The sequence below is a fragment of the Schistocerca americana genome, chromosome 2, assembly GCF_021461395.2.
Source record: "Schistocerca americana isolate TAMUIC-IGC-003095 chromosome 2, iqSchAmer2.1, whole genome shotgun sequence".
In the NCBI taxonomy this organism is placed as follows: Eukaryota; Metazoa; Arthropoda; class Insecta; order Orthoptera; family Acrididae; genus Schistocerca; species Schistocerca americana.
In genome coordinates, this window is record NC_060120.1 from 1,086,846,757 (window position 1) to 1,086,864,037 (window position 17,281).

Consider the following 17,281-nt stretch of genomic DNA (forward strand, 5'->3'; position numbering starts at 1 on the left):
ATTTAATTAGATTACATGTCATTATCTTTGGTTTAGCTTTATTGGTGTTCATCTTACATCCTCATGTCAAGACACTATTCACCTGCTCTTCCAAGTCCTTTAGCATCTCTGCCAGAATTACATCATACCATAAAGATTTACTTCTTCTCCCTGGACTTTATAACCATTTTCAAAATTCTCTTTGGTTTCCTTCATTGCTTGCTAAATGTAGTGACTGAACATCATCAGGGATACACTACAATCCTGGCTCTCTTCCTTCTCAGCTACTGCGTCCCCTTCGTGTTATCATCATATAAATGCACTGCACTCTCCGTACGAGTTGAGGATAATCTTCTGCTCCCAGTACTTCATTCCTTTTACCTTCAGAATTTTAAGGTGTATTCCAGTCAACAGTCTCCAAAAATGTGGCATCTCTGACGCAAAGCAACACTTCTTTAATTATGCTCTTTGGTTTTGTCTTGAGTCTTTGTTCTCTCACGCCATGTTCAACACCCTTTTCTGTATTTGCTCTGTTCACTGGCGAAAAAAATGTTCATTCTGACTCTAAAAGTGTGTTAGTACAGTTCTACGCCACGTAATACCCACAAGTGCCAGAATAGTATTACAGTACTACTACTGTTCACGAAGTACGTAAGAGTATTATCAGAAAATGTAATTGGTGCTTTAAGTGTGTCTGCATTCAGTTATACTGATTACAGAATACTGTTCTTTGTGTAGCACGAGCACTCATTGTGAAGACGGGCAAGATACTTTAACATGTTGACAAATGTGCAGTGACAAATGCTTCACTGCCAGGCAGAAGGGCACACGGTGTCAGACACTGTTGCAGCCACCTGCAACAGGCGTGAGACTGTTGTGGTCACCAGCAGCTGTGTTACGATCAATGCTAAAAAGCAAATTATCAGACATTGTTCATACAATAGAAAATCCAGGGCAGAATGTAGCAATATTATGAAAAGAATGTTGCTACTCACTACAGAGCGGAGATGCTGAGTCACAGATGGGCACAACAAAAAGACTCTCACAATAAAAGCTTTCGGCCAACATGGTCTCTGTTTAAAGTAGACAAAACACGCACACTCTTTCTCAGCATCTCCGCTATATGGTGGATAGCAACTATCCTTATCATAATATTGAGACACTATTCATAAATGTTCAGGTGATCGCTCAGAGTGATATAAATCTGAACAACCGTATTAGTATTCTACTGGGAGAAAAAACCTTAGTGCAATTCAGTAACAGTATTCTGCAGAAGTGTAATTTACCTATAACTGCATTAGCTCATATCCTACGGCAGTATTTGCCAAGGATCAGACCACTTGTTTTTCCATGGGTCCAATTTCCAGAGAGCAGATTCACTCCTGAAGCAGCAGCCAAAATGTTTTTGAGATACTACAACTAAGAACAAAGAGCTTCTATAAATGTGGTTTTAATGCATCAGCATTACTCTGAACTGCTGAAATAATTGTAATGAGCGTATGGAATTGTGGGCCGGGAGTCCCCCATTCGGGGAAGTTCGGCTGCCAAGGGGAAGTACTTATTGCATTCGACGCCTTATTGGGCGACTTGCACGATGGAGATGGGGATGAAATGATGATGAGGACAACACAACACCCGGTCTCTGAGTGTAGAAAATTTCCTGCCCCAGCCGGGCATTGAATCTGGGCCCTTAGGCGTGGCACTCCACCACGCTGACCACTCAGCTAATGGAGGTGGACTCTGAACTGCTGAAAAAGTGCATAACAAAGACTGTTCTTATTTCCAATTAAAATTCCTTTGCGACACATTTCTATTTTTTAAGATTTCATTCCTATATCTAACAATCCCTATGCATCATCATAATAAAAAGAAGAGTAATATATAAGTAAGTATTTAATTTTATGCTACATAGTTTAGAAATGATTACTGAATTTTAAGACAGAATCAGTTAGTTACATGTCCCTTGGATCATTTTGCACGATAGTCTGTAATGATGTGGAATGAGTCATTTTACATTCTCATCCCAAATTAATTTGTACACACAGTTACATTCTGAACATCTCTAAGTTTTTTTGCCAGTAATTATATTTATGAAGTGAAGAATTAAGCACTGCTGATGAATAGACATGGTAAAAGAAGGGAGTGGGTATAGTGACAATACATTCTTAGTGCAATGAATTGAAATGATTCTTCCTTCAATGCGCTCCTCTTTGTCTGCCCCTTACCATCATCTCTGAAAATATGGAAAGTATCAATTTATATTTGAAAGACAGTAAACTCTAAAACTAGTCCTTCATCAGGCCTCAGGTTTTTATAGAAGCAAAGTAACTACACATCATCCCTCATGATGCTCCTTGCATTAAATGAAAGTGGCATAGAGTACAAACTTTTCTCAGAATTTGTATTGTTCTAAAGCCACTATAGCGACCTAACAATAGTTTCAACCACAGGCACTTTGTATTTTTTACCTACAATGACTTTAATTGAAAGTACATTTCGCTTTGTTGGAACACAGTAGCCTTTTTACTTTGAAAACCAATTCCATGTATACCTGATTTAACCTCTTTTTGATTTCTCTGTCACCTTACTAAAACATACAATATTTCATGATACATGTTAACTATTTTACAAACCTATATAAAGGAGACTGTCTGATATATTTCAAAAGACACCTTTGCTATTTCTACTGGAGGAAATTCTAACCATGTCATTGAGCATCACTTCCAGTCTATCTAGTATCAGTCTGGCCATTGCCATCGCTCATATATCCACGGATAACACATCAAAGCTGAAAGAACATCTAATGAAGCAAATACATGAATGTTCCTCTCAAAACAGGTGCTATGTGCACCTTTTTATCTCAGAGTTTGACACCTGCATTATTGTCAGAACTAATCTTTTATACCTATCTACTAGGCCAGCACATTTCAACCTTTCAGTATTCTTGACTGAATTTTCAGTCTTTCACCATAAACTCCTCCCCCCCCCCCCCCCCCCTCCACCGCCACATGACAACAATATATAATGTGTTCCGACACTAAAGCTACAAACCTTACAAACTGCCATGAGTAAGTAAATTTAGTGCTCACCAAACCCTGATAGCACATTATGAGGGGTTATGGATCCATTTCAAAATACTCCCAAAGGCCTCGCAACTTCCAAACAAGATATCTGCAAAGATTTCATGACAAGTGATGGAATCAAAAAACAAGTTAGTAATACACTGCTCTTTGTATTTTCATCAGAGTTGCACGATGATTTTTTTTTTCTGCGCTGAAAATGAGTGCTTTAAAGAAAAAAATACAGATCTCAGCTAAACATATACAAAGAATTGAGAGTATATTTACACATAAGCTTTTGGCCACAGCCTTCATCAGAAAGAAAAAAAAAACATTAATTAATGTTTTTCGGATGAAGTTTGTGACTGAAAGCTTGTGTGTGACTATTAGCAACTTAATTTGTCGTCTTTACAGTAATTAGCAACCTAGCTCTTTAATACATTGTTGATATTCCCATCTGGAGTTTCCAGTGTTTGATTTTGAAAAATTATTAAATGCATTGTGCAGTGCCAATCCAATCCTGTTTGTAAGTGTATTATATCGCTGTAAATGTGAATTTAATTTTTCTATTATCTCAGAATGTGTAATTCTTTCAGTAAATTAATCAGTTTCTGAATTCATACATTTTTCTTTTCAATAAGCTCGTGCCCCCCATTTCGTATGGTTATGGCCCTCGAGACAGGGGGGCTGGGGTGCACAGGTTGATAATTGTTGTACTGTACTTTTTGGGGCTGGGGGGAGGGGGGGTACACAGGTTGATAATTGTTGTACTGTATTTAGCCTACCCAATGCCTTTTTTTATAAAGAGAGAGATTATCTTTCTTGTTACTACATTTTATATTTTATACTGACTTACCTACAGCCTCTTCAAAACAGAATACTTGAAATGACTTACCTTGGTTGTTTTGTAACAACAGTAGAACATGCATTACATATCAAAGGGTGAGAGCAAAAATTTGCTGTATGGAAATATGGCTAGAATTAATTTCTTGTACGTAGAGAAAAAAAGTTTAAAAAATGAATAGAGTGAAAAAATAACAATTTAGACTTTTCAGAGTGGGTTATTCAGTTTTTTCGATTGGCCATTAAATAAGATTGGTTCTCACCAAACAGCTTTCAAGCAACCATTGAAATAATGATGCTGTTGTGGCAAATATTTGTTCCAGCCTCATACACACCAACAAACTGTCAACAATTCCAAATGTACACAGATCTAATGTTGAGAAAAGATGACAGTAGTTTACATATGCAACACTCCAGGCATAAGTCACATACATGAAACAAACTAATATGAGCAAAACTCTGTTTATAATTTACATTAGAAGAAAGATATGTTGGCAAATAGGTTCAAGCCTAAGCTGAACCGATACAGAGTATAATGACATACCACTGCAGATGATTATAACTACCTCCCCACCAACACACTATACAAAAAATAGTAGGTAAAGAACATGTGGCAGTCAATGCACTTAACTAGAAATTGCAAAACAATATACGCAAAAATAAATACCCTTCTTTTGATAACAATTTTATATAATTTAATTCCTAGGGTGTGAATGCATGTACCATATTTCCTTTAAAACATTTGTAATAGCCAGTGAAAAATCAAATATATTATCACTATAATGGTTTACAGACCATCCTACTTCAACATTTCAAATTGTTTCTCTACAAAGATAATTTTCATGTGGTTTTTGCACCTGTGTTACAGCAATTATGAAAATTACGCTAAATTACAGCCATTACTTCATATATAGAAACATTTACATGCACTTTTCCCCAATGATTCATGTAAGAATGGAAAATGCATACCATCAAGTAAACTGTGGCAACACTTTATCATACAAATGTAGGGGTAAATTAGGCCAAACACAATATAATAGAAACTCAAAAAGAATTTAATGACTTATTTCAAATTTACAGTCTTGTTTTAAATGATGGCGCACTTATTTACAACACATTATACTTCAAGGATTTATCAGCTATGCAAATGAAGGGAAAAGATCAATTAACTTCATTATCAATGCAAGAATAATCATGATGTCAAATGTTCATAGGCCTACATGAAACAATATCAGTTTGCTATTGTCAGAGCCTTCAATATTTCACTGTCAGCAGCGATATCTTTTGGGAGTGTCCCATCAAGATCAGCAATATTGGGATCTCCACCATGTTGAACTAAAAATTTAGTAACATTAACATGTCCACAGGCTGCAGCATAATGCAAAGCAGTTTGGCCATCAGCATCTTTTAAATTCACATCAGCTTTCAGTTTCTCAACTAGACAGTCTACCATTTCCATATTTCCTCTGTCAGCAGCCCAATGAAGTAATGCCATCCCACTTTCATCTTGTTTATTAATCATTTCAAGTGAACTGAAGCTCCTAGAGGCATCAATGACCTTCTGAACATTACCTTCTTTCACCCAGTCAAATACTGTTTTCTCTGTGTCTGGTAAGTACTCATCAGTATTTGTCATGCAGCTTACTGCCACCCATCCTGCACCACTGCCAGCAGGTCTTTCTGTAAATCGTTCCTCCCAAACAGGATCCACTTCAGATATTATTTTAACATATTTTATCATAGCAGTCTCACGATCCATATCCTTTAGGCGTCTCCATGATTCCCATTTCTGTTTAGCTGTTAAGTCATACCAGCTGGGCTTTGATGTTTGGCAAGGTCCTTCTGTAGCTTGTTTATAGTAACCGTACAGTTCCAGAAGTTCATTACTGTCAAATTCCCCACAAATCTCTTTAGCATACTTTGCTGCTTTTGTAAATTTTTCTACAAGCTCATCAGTATCATCCATACTGTTACAAATACTACAAAAACTGGTAACTGACTACAAATGACTATAATCACCAAATATTATTGTTGTCAGTGTGATGCAACTTGAACTGTTATTTGATTTCCTTCTAAAACATGAGTCTGTTTATTGGTGACCTTGTTAAAACCTGATTTATTACCAAGCACAACAAAACCATAGCCTCTTGATAAGCCAGTGTTTTTGTCAAAAACAACGACTGCTGAGGCAACAGGACCAAACTCAGAAAAATACATCCTCAGTTCACGATGTCCAATAGTCCAAGGAAGGTTTCCAACAAATATTTTATATGCAGCTCGTGCTGCCATTATTAACTGCCTATTATATAAATCAAGCTCTTGTTATTTCTAAGAGATGGATAGTGTGATCTTGCATTAATTCACTAGTGTCTATTCCTGATTCTGTGCCCAAGTTGTTTAAGGGGATATGTTCGCACTGCAGTCTCCACTTGTGCAATAAATGTTCTATGCACCAGTCGGCACTGCGTTCCTGATAAGTGCATAAAAATTTTGCGTGTGGATTCTTTTCCAATAAGAACGCAACGCTTACGATAATGTCTTCAAACACACCTGGTTCATAGAAACAATCTGATCCCAAAATGAGATCTACCTGACCAAGGCTAAATATACTTGATAGGAAAAGTCCCCAAGTCAGGCCAATGACTCTTGCCTGGTTTGGTTGGAGTCCATTTATTTCACAACACCGTTTCACGTGTTGCAAGCTCTTCGGTAGACAAGCATTATCCGTTAATGTTACAGCAGCACCACACTTTGCAGCGACAATCCCTGGAAGCGCGGTGCCCGAACCAAGTTCCAGTATATGTTTTCCTGGCAGTTCACGTCGATGTTCCCACAAGAACCATGCAAGTACTGGTGCTGATGGCCACGTGTAGAAACTGTAACCTGCTTGAAGTTGCTGAAAATAGAAACGCAATCATACTACTTTGCATAAAACACTAGCCATTACAAACGGTAAATAATTTTAGCGGATTCATAGCGCTTGTTTTAATATTCCTCATGTTTTTACCTCTGGTATCAGTATTTCTAGCGTCTCTATCTCGTTTTCACTCGCTCTATTGTTAACTGATTTGAAAACAAACTTTTTCACTTGCTCTGAAACCCCATCAGACATTGGACTGTTATACCGGAAATGAACTAAGATAAACACGGTACTTCGATTAGTCATACGCAAAATGTATAGGTGTCACTGAGAGCCAAATAAAGTTAAATTAAATCGTTTTTCCCATTAATATATTTGTTAGAGAACTCAGTGTTAGTTATATTGTCGAACTGGACTCTGTGTAAGTATAACATCTTCCCATGTTACAGTTTTGACATTTGGTTTAAGTCTGGTGAATATGGCTGTGAAGAACGAGTTTCAGACTACCGTGTCGCGCAGAAAAGTTACAAGACCGGTGACTGTGTCAGTAAAGGAAGAAAGGAAGGCATACTACAAAAAAGTAAAAATTATCATTGTTTTTTGTCATGTAAAAGTAATTTTTATACGGTAAATGAAGGTCCAGAGACAGCGCCAATTTAAAAACAACTCTGTTACGATTTACATTTTGTTTGCGGTTTTCTTCTCCAGTATTACATTCTCTGCCGATAAAAATTTGCTTATTTTCTCGTTTTTTCAGATTGCAATAATTCTTAAAAAACCGGAAGAAGTGCGAAGTGAGGAAGAAAAAACATTATTATCGAGCTGCCGTGAACTTGTCAAAGAAATCACCCGGAGGTAAACGAAAATTTAACAAAATTTCAAATACTTATAGCGTAGTGTAACAAACACATGTAGTATTACTCGGTCATGCATTGTCTGCTTTTGACTTCATCATAAGGTATTTCCAGTGTGAAATATTGCGATGTAAATGTTGAACCAGTAGTAGGCATTTAAGAAGCTTGTCAGGCAATAAATGGACATATGAATAAAGCAGGAATACTCGTATATCTTATAGCACCCATGTCTAACTGCTCTCAGCCTCTTGGATATGCTATAATTCACAAATGTAGGTATAATAGCTAGCTTTCATTTCTTTTTCAGTTGTCAGTAGATTCGCATGTCAGCTTATTTGTGAATGTAATCTGGCATTCACAACTATCATCAGATGTTCATCACACAGCAGAGCTGTGTTAAAGTGGGTTAAAATTTTTTTTTTTTTGTAACTAGTCTTTACTCCAGGTAACTCGTACAGAAGTACAGTGACTAGATGAATGTTGCAATCCTCGTGTTTTGAGAAATCATCATCTTATTTTTTGTTTTTTGTTTTAAATTTCTCAGAATTTATAGTAGTTTGGCAAAAAGTCACTTAAAAATGTATGTGTAATGTACACTTTCCTTGAGAAGTTGGGAGGGAGGGGGTGGGGATTTAAAGATTTGAAATTTAATTCTGTAGCACAGTAAAATAAAAAAATATTTTGTTCTTATCAGTTGTATCTTATTATGAAGTGTGTGTGTGTGTGTGTGTGTGTGTGTGTGTGTGTGTGTAGTGATATTTTTGTTTTATTTTTTCAGCTTTCTTTTAAAATAAGAATTTATCACATAGCTATATGGAAAAGATGAAGCAGGAAGGATGTGTGAATATTTACATTGACCGATCTTGTGACTACCCTTAGGCTATCTATCACACACACACACACACACACACACACACACACACACACACACACACACACACACACATTATTTATGTGAAGAAATGAAATGTACTGTTACTTTTGTGAAATGTAAAATTCTGTCCAGAAAGGTGTTAAATTCACAAAAGTGGCCCTGCAGGTGGTGTGGCCAGTACTTGCCTAAATAGATCTTCGTAGATGATACCAGTATCCTCATAACAAGCAAAAATGAACATGAACTCCAAGAGGCCATAAATGGAAATACAGACGAATTTGGTGATTGGTTTGAGAAAAACAAGCTCATAGTTAACACAAAGAAAACCACTTACCTAATCTTACACCTAAGATCAAATAAAATTATGCCTGATATGAAATTGCACGGTTCACAAATATCCCCAAATACAGAAACAAGATTTCTAGGCCTGTGGATTCAGGATAATCTAAAATGGCAAACACACATTAATCAAACTAATAGTAAGCTAAACCAAGTGTGCTATGCCCTACGAATCCTTGCATACTGCACAAGCCCAGAAACTGTTCATACAGCCTACTATGCACAATTCCACAGTGTAATGCTGTATGGTATTTTATTCTGAGGAGTCTCTACACATAGCCCAAACATTCTTCTCACCCAAAAGAGAGCTATAAGAATAATGAACAAGGCAAAACTGACTGACTGCTGCAGACCTCTCTTCCAAAAGTTGCTCATCCTACCCCTTGACAGCCTGTATATACTAGAACTATGCAAATTTGTAAAAAGTAATAGGCCTATTACAAAATTTAATAAAAATGTAAATGTCCATGACCGTGGTACTAGACAGAAAATGGAACTCCATGTTAAAGATATGTGCACCTTTGCCTTTAAAAACTCTCCCTTCAACAAAGACATTAAAATATACAATAGCCTGCCATCAGAAATAACAAACAATAAGTCCCTGACTGTATTTAATGAAAAATTAAAATCATTCCTACTTGATCATTGTTTCTACAGTGCAAGTGAATTTCTGCTCCACATGGGTGGAAAGAAACGTGAAACAAATTGCAGCAAAGAATTTTGTAAAGAGTAAAACATTAATGCAAGCATGTGCAAAAATCTGGAATCTGTATCATCTGCTACTAAGCAAATTAAGTGCAGAAAAAATATCCAACCAGGTACTGTTGTGTATATGTGTTAGAGGAATATGTAACTGAATATGTAATTTGTGTGTCCATAACTTCTCAGAAAATATGTATGTAACCTCATGTTTGTGTAAACTTTTGGCATATTACTTCATGCCAGCAAATTATCACAATGTCCAACATCAAATGTATGTATGTGCATCACCATGTGCATGTCATGTACAGTATTGATTCAGAGGACAATAAATAAATAAATCACAATTAGGTAACAGCACTCCTAGGACTAAGTGTTTCAAGCTGCTTCTTTAGGGAGGGAAGGAGGAGTAACTGAAGAAATACATGGGGTGAACATTAGACAACTCATCCTTTTCAAACACTTCATATTTTCGCTTGAAAAAGGAAACAGCTGTGCTGAAAGCTAGGAATGCTGTTTATTTCTGTGCATTTGTAGCATCTTTATTGAGAGTTTTACTCCTGAAGTAGGGGCCTAGTCTACTCTGTTTCCATTTTCAGTAACATCCCTGTTAAAGTCAGCAACTTTTTTCAAAAAAATGTGGGATGAGTTTTGCTGATTTAAGTACATACAACTAAAAAACAGGAGCCACTTTGTCGATTGGAGTGCACTCATTGTGAACATTTACTGATAAATATGTTTCTTCAAGGGTCCACACTCCCAATATGTTTCTCAAATGAAAACGTTGTTTGTTATAGGCTGTGAAATTTTAATATTAGTTTGTTATTGACCGGTTTTGCTTTTTTAGTCATTATCTGAATTTTGAAATTGGCCAACAGCCAAAACTCAACTCAAGACCTTTGCCTTGCTCTACCATCAACAAGGTACTGGCGGAGGTAAAGCTGAGAGGATGGGTTGTGAGTCGTGCTTAGGTAGCTCAAATTGTAGAGCACTTGCCCATGAAAGGCAAAGGTCCTGAGTTCGAGTCTCGATCCGGCATACAGTTTTATCTGCCTGAAAGTTTCATATAAGCGCACACTCCTCTGCAGACTGAAAATTTCATTCTGGAAACATCCCCCAGGCTGTGGCAAAGCCATGTCTCCGCATATCCTTCCTTCCAGGATTGCAAGTTTAGCAGGAGGGCTTCTGTGAAGTTTGGAAGGTAGGCGATGAGGTGCTGCTGGAAGTAAAGATGTGAGGATGGGTCGTGAGTTATGCGATGCTGAGTCGCAGATAGGCATAACAAAGACTGTCACAATATCAGTTGAAGCCACAGCTTTCAGCTGCCAGAGGCTGCAGTCGTGTGTGTGAGTTGTGTTTGCTTGTATGTGTGTTTGTATGTCTGTCATCTATTTTCGACAAAGGCCTTGATGCCCGAAAGCTTATATTGTGACTGTCCTTTTTTTGTGCCTATCTGTGACTCAGCATCTCCGCTATATGACGAGTAGTAACTTCCTTTTCATAATATTGTTACATTCCATCCTGGATTTTCCATTGTTTGATTCTTCGGAATAAAGTGAGAGATTGTTGGAAAAGGCATTGAAAGCTGTAAAAATTTTGGGTGATAACGTATAAGTGACTAACACCCATGCATTAAGAGAGAAGCCTATGAAATGGATGTGGAAACTAAGAGGTCTACTTGTTACACAGCTCTCTGTACACCTATGATGAAAGTTATTTATTTCTATGAGTTCTATCATTCTCAGCTGGGCAAGCCGGCTTCTTGCATTTTTTTATAGTTGATGTATAATATGTTTTACATAATAAGTGCCAAAATACTCATAGGAGATTGCCTGTTACGTAAGACAGCTTTTCCAAATTTATTTTGCAGTTTTAGTTGTTTGACAAAAAATGTTTTATATGTGGAGTGTCGATAACCTTGGACAGTGATACAGCCTAGTATGTTACCGCTTCGAATTGTCACCTTCCATGCGTAATCTACACATTGGGCTTCTCTACACATCAATCTCACCACAACCAAGAATTTGTGGAGGGATACTATCATATTTGGGTCACAGTTGCAAGCACCTGTCCCTTTTTATCTCGCATTCTGTCATCTCCAAAATAAATAACAGAGTTTATGGTGGTTTTATTTCGTAGATTTTTGTACTTGAATCAATTATATATGCTTCAAATGAAGACAGCTATTTCATCTGTGGTCTGTTACACACCATTGTCAAAGCCATGCAGCATCCTTTATTAACCTACCCTCACATATACACTTTAATCACCTGATCGTTTTATGCACCTGTCACTGTAAGCTGCAGCTTCATAACAAGATTCCTGCCAGAACACAGTGTCACAACAAAGTTGTGCACGTCACTGTCAGTCACCCCTACCCTACTATCCCTCCCCTTCCCTGTGCCAGCCTCCCATCATGCAGTGGTGCTGCTTGCTGCTGCTCGCAGTATTGCTGCAATTACCCGAGACTGGAGCCGTGTGTGTGTGTGTGTGTGTGTGTGTGTGTGTTCACTCATCTATTATCTATTTTTTGATGAAGGCCTCAAAGGCTGAAAGCTTTATTTGTGATAGTTTTTTATTGTTATATATCTGCAACTCAGTATCTCCCGTATCTGGTGAGTGGCAACTTTCCTTTTCATGATATTGTTACATTCCACCCTGAATTTTACATTGAGTGACCACAGTGAAGGAAGAAACATTCATGAAAATACAATGGACTAAGGAAATTACTTAGTAAATATACTTTATCAATTAATGACTGTACGTTGGCACAATAGAGGAACCTGGAAGCCAGTCCACTATCATTTTAGAATATTCCAGCTTCAAAACTTGATTGTGATAGATCTTTTTCTTAAACATTGATTTTAATTATTAGAGTATTTAGCATTTGACATAAACTGATTTGACTCTTGTAAAATACATCGGAGATTTTGTTGTTCATTCAGTCTTTCAGACACAACCAGTATAATGAGTCTTCGACCCTTTTTGTCACTTGCATTCTATTTACTTAATATAAAACTATTCTTCATACCCTGTGCTGTGCTTTGTCTCAATGCTCACTTTGACACTTCAAAAAATTGACAGAAAAACAAACTCAACCTCAGACTCAGCTGATGTAGCAGACATCGTCCAGCATTTATAGGTTAATAATTACAGTTAAAATATAAAGTAACTAACTTAAGAGTTTGATTTCAATTGTACTTCCATTGGTAGTGCATGTCTCGTAACTTCAGTTTGTTGTTTATTATTTAGACGGTAAAATAATCAACATGAGTAAATAGTCTGACATTGAAGAAGTCCATATGAGGAGCACCTAGCCTCGTACCTATGTCTTTTGGAATGTAAATTGGCCATTCTAAAGCTGTACAGAGTCCAGAAAATGTGTTAGTTTCCAAACAGTCTGTCACTCTGCTGCTATTGATGATATTTTTTTTACCTTAACTATTTTCTTGTACAATTGTCTTTACATAATTGTTTTCATGCAATGGACCTTGTTATGCTGCACCACCAACTCTTGCCTTGTGACTTCTCTGTCTGCAGAGGGTTGAGGGCTGGAAGAGAGCTTGTGAGTATTTGAGCTACGAAATGACATATCTGCTTTATAAAGAACTCATCTGTATTTTGATGCTCTTATGTAGCAATTACAACACTGGGTGAACAGATCTCTATTTTCAAACAACTTACAGACATTCAGCCAGGTAATATTTTCAGCGACCACCAATATTTCAGCGGGAGTACACCCCGCCATTTTCAAGCAAACTGCAACTGACAGGCGATGTACAGGCAAATTTAAACCTCGGCTCTTAGACTGATGCAGGAAAGATAACATACACTGAACACTAGTGCCATCAAAGATGACCAAAGTCAGAGATATCGATACTGAGACTACGAACTAGCAGGTGAGGTAACTTTGACTCTATCCCTATTTTTTGACTAGGGAGAGAGCAGGATTCCAAACAGAGTTTAAACAAAAGCTTCCATCCCTGTTTACAAGGTTGCTTGCTAATTTAATCTTAACTGCCTCCTTAATAACACTGTCCCAATAGCTGGATGTGCATGCCAATATCTCGGTGTTGTTATAAAGCATGAGGTGACAAGTATCTAAGCAATGTTTGGCAATAGCAGATCTACTTGGCTGCCATAATAGTGTGCCATTTATGTTCAGTACATCAGTCCTCCACGGTCCTGATAGTTTGACCAATATATGCCATGCCACAGCTACAAGGAATGCGATATACACCCGCCTTATGCAAACCACGATCATCCTCAACAGGACCCTAAAGCACTTTAATTTTAGATGGAGGTCGGAAAACACATTTCACGTTGTATTTCTGTAAAATACAACCGATTTTGTTGAGTGCTTCTCATGTAAGGCAAAAACACAGTAGACTTAGGTGTCGACTCAGAATTATCATCAATCCCCACCCCCCTGTGGGTCCAGGGATTAGAATAGGGCCGAGGTATTCCTGCCTGTCGTAAGGGGCAACTAAAAGAAGTCTCTCATGTTTCGGCCTTATGTGATGGTCCCCTGTAGGGTTTGACTTCCATTCTTCAAAATTTTCTCGAAGAGCGAGCCAATTGGGGAAGAGCGCCTTACAAGGTGCATGGTGTCCATCGTGCATTGAGATCTTTAGGCCACTTTCTTGTCATCGCGTTGCAGCCCCACCCATTCACCATCTCTTGGGCGAGGACACCTTCCTGGGTGCATTTTCCACCAAGCACTATGCAATGTCACTTTCTGTGTCGACGATGACCATTGACGTCTTTACACCTGATATTCAGCATGGTAGCCAGTCCGTTGTGGTAGTGTTGCCATGTACCCTGTTGGTTGTAGCCCCCTGACCACACAGGGATCGCTCCGCTGATGCTTGCGCCTTTAACTCCCCACATATGCCAAGGGGTAGATGTCCATCCCCCTGGGGCATCAGGACTCCCGGCAATGGCAATCCTGCCAGGTGGCCTTTGCTGCGGCTGGGTGGCGCTCGTGGAGAGGGCCCCTGGTCGGAGTGAGTGGCATCAGGCGGATGACACGCGATGAAGTGTAGTCCATCATCTTTTGCTGGTGGTGAAACACTAGTAGTCTCTAAGTGTACACGAGTTCAATTCAATGCACAGAAGTATGACCCCAAATCGTTACCCTCCCTGGGCACACCATGGGAGGAATGTAAGGCTAAGGATGGCAGCAGATCTTATTCCCCCAGTACCTCGTATGTTCAAGAGCTAATGGGGGAATCTTTCAAGACAACGAAGGCTCAGTTTTTTTGTTGAGAATTTAAAGGACAAGTTTGTGAAGGTGGAGGGCTTGCCAAAAATGAGGTCTGCGTCAGTCTTGATCAAAACAGCATCGTCTGCCCAGTCACGGGCATTACTCGCTTGTGACAAGCTATGGGATGTTTCTGTAACCATCACACCCCATAAGAGCTTAAATATGGTCTAGGGTATTATATTCCACAGGAACCTTCTTTTGCAGTCTGATGACGAGCTGTGTGCCAATTTAGAGCGGTGAGGTGTTCTTTGTCCTGTGCATCCATCGGGGTCCGAGGGATAACCAGGTTATCACCTGTGCCTTCATTTTGGCCTTTGAGGATGACACATCGCCTGAGAAGGTCAAGGTGATAGTCTAGCGCTGTGACCTATATCCCTCCCCCGATGCGGTGCTTTAAGTGCTGGAAGTTCGGCCAGCCCCACCTGTCGAGATTGTGGTCATCCATCACATCCCAATATTCTTTGTGGCCCGCCTCCCATCTGTGTCAACTGTGGAGAGCACCATTCGCCTTGCTCACCAGACTGCAGGATTGTCCAGAAAGAAAGGAAAATCATGGAATATAAGACCCTGGACCGACTGACCTACACTGAGGCTAAGAGAAAGTTTGAACACCTGCATCCTGCGCGTATGACATCATCTTACGCTGCCGGTACAACAGTTCTGGCACCATCACCTCCTCCGACCCCAGTCACCTCTCAGAGCCAGAAGACTACACATGCCCCCTTGATGATGGGGGGCATTTCCCTCCCTGTTGCTTCTGCAGCACCTACTTTGGGAGCACCCCCCCCTCCCCAACCATCGGGGGTGTCCGTCCCCACTTCTAAGCCGGAGAAGCGTAAGTCTTCTTGGGCTTCTCCTGCTAGAAAGGGGTCCCATGGGTCACTCCATTCCCAGGTTTCTGCTAGTGGGAAAAATGACACCAGCCAGTGGCTGAAGAGCCAAAAAGCATCTGGCCCTAGGGCTTCACACTCATCCTCAGTCCCGGAGACTTAGCCAGTGAAGTCCTCCCAGCCATTGAAACCCCAGTAGCAGAGAGAGAAATCCAAAAAGAAAACCCCTAAGACCAAGGAAATGGAGGTGGCACCCACACCACTGCTACCTACAAGCTCTGCATCTGAGGATGGGGTGGAGAGTTTGGCATCCGTTGAGGATCTAGATCATGCTAGACCCTCAGACACAATGGACATAGACTGCTCAGGCAATAAGTCGGTGGCAGCAGGTGACTCTGAAACATAAACTACCTCATTGAATGTTCCATGCCTTCCCAGTCTCTCATGATGATGTCATCTTCCAGTGGTATTGTGGCGGTTTTTTCCACCGTCTGGCTGAGCTATGGCAACTGTTGAGCTTTACACCTGCTATCTGCATTGCCCTCCAGGAAACCTGTTTCCCGGCAGTACGGACCCCTACCCTCCGCCACTGTAAGGGATATTACAGGAACCGTAGCGACTATACTCAAGTGTCAGGTGGAGTTTGCGTTTATGTCCTAAATTCAGTCTGTGGTGACACTGTGCCCCCTTCAAACCACCTCTTGAATCTGTGACTGTCAGGATAGGGACGACACAAGAAATAACTGTCTGCAATGTATATCTTCTTCCAGATGGTGCAGTACCCCTGAATGTATTAGCTGCTCTGATTGATCATCTCCCTAAACCTTTCCTAGTTTTGGGAGATTTTAATGCCCATAACCCCTTGTGGGGTGGCACTGTGCTTACTGGCCGAGGTAGAGATATCAAACTGTCTCAGTTCTACCTGCGCCTTTTAAATACTGGGGTGCATCTCAGTGTGGCCCGAGGTAGTTACTAGGCCATTGATTTATCAATTTGCAGCCCAGGACTTCTCCCATCTATTCACTGGAGAGCACATGGCGGTCTGTGGTGCTGTGACCACTTCCCCATCTTCTTGTCGCTGCCCCGGCGACAGGCCCATGGATGCTTACCCAGATCGGCTTTAAACAAGGCGGACTGGGAAACTTTCACCTCTGCTGTCACTGTTGAATCTCCCCCACACGGTAACATCGATGTGATGGTTGAGCAGGTGAATACAACAATCGTTTCTGCAGCAGTAAATGCGATCCCTCGCTCTTTAGGGTGCCCGAGGCGTAAGGCAGTCCCACGGTGGTCACCTAAGTCGCTGAAGCAGTTAAGGAACACCGGTGAGCTCTACAGCAGCACCCTTACCTGGAGCATCTCATAGTCTTTAAAGGGCTCCGTGCCCTCATACGCCAACTTATCAGACGACAGAAGCAGGAGTGTTGGGAGAAATACATCTCGACGATTGGATGCCGTACGTCACCTTCCCAAATCTGGGCAAAGGTCAGACATGCTTCCAGGTACCAGACACCCAACAGGTGTTCCTGGTGTTAGCATAAAAGGTGTGTTATCTACCGATGCAAACGCGATTGCCGAGCACTTGGCTGAGTTTTCTGCTCGAGCCTCTGCGTCAGAGAATTAGCCCCCCAGCTTTTCGTACTCTCAAGCAGCAGCTAGAAGGGAACATCCTCTCATT

At 40.0% G+C, this 17,281-nt stretch overlaps 3 protein-coding genes across 4 annotated transcripts in view; 1 reads left to right on the forward strand and 2 right to left on the reverse strand.

Annotated features, from left to right (window-relative positions):
- Nucleotides 1-4,915: 4,915 nt before the first annotated feature.
- LOC124596491 (acyl-CoA-binding domain-containing protein 6-like) lies at nucleotides 4,916-5,991 on the reverse strand. The gene has a single exon (XM_047135643.1). It carries the CDS (start codon nucleotides 5,845-5,847, stop codon nucleotides 5,113-5,115), a length of 735 nt encoding a protein of 244 aa, XP_046991599.1. The 5' UTR covers nucleotides 5,848-5,991; the 3' UTR covers nucleotides 4,916-5,112.
- A 59-nt stretch (nucleotides 5,992-6,050) lies between these two features.
- LOC124596490 (probable methyltransferase-like protein 23) lies at nucleotides 6,051-7,146 on the reverse strand. The gene is made up of 2 exons (XM_047135642.1): nucleotides 6,889-7,146; nucleotides 6,051-6,777 (listed from the first exon to the last, which is right to left on the reverse strand). Exons 1-2 carry the CDS (start codon nucleotides 7,045-7,047, stop codon nucleotides 6,193-6,195), a joined length of 744 nt encoding a protein of 247 aa, XP_046991598.1. The 5' UTR covers nucleotides 7,048-7,146; the 3' UTR covers nucleotides 6,051-6,192.
- The window catches only part of LOC124596489, a 203,548-nt gene continuing 192,936 nt past the window's right edge, over nucleotides 6,670-17,281 (forward strand). For both annotated transcript variants that reach the window (XM_047135639.1, XM_047135640.1), the window contains exons 1-3: nucleotides 6,670-6,833; nucleotides 7,191-7,321; nucleotides 7,499-7,596. In XM_047135639.1, the coding sequence (XP_046991595.1) occupies nucleotides 7,220-7,321; nucleotides 7,499-7,596 (200 nt within the window). In that variant the 5' untranslated portion in view covers nucleotides 6,670-6,833; nucleotides 7,191-7,219. The remainder of the gene's footprint in view (nucleotides 6,834-7,190; nucleotides 7,322-7,498; nucleotides 7,597-17,281) is intronic.

Coding starts and splice junctions, on each gene's coding strand:
- LOC124596490 (XM_047135642.1), bottom strand. CDS start 7,047: ATGACTAATCGAAGTACCGTGTTTATCTTAGTTCATTTCCGGTATAAC. Junction 6,778..6,888: donor TAGAAATACTGATACCAGAG/GTAAAAACATGA, acceptor TTCTATTTTCAG/CAACTTCAAGCAGGTTACAG.
- LOC124596491 (XM_047135643.1), bottom strand. CDS start 5,847: ATGGATGATACTGATGAGCTTGTAGAAAAATTTACAAAAGCAGCAAAG.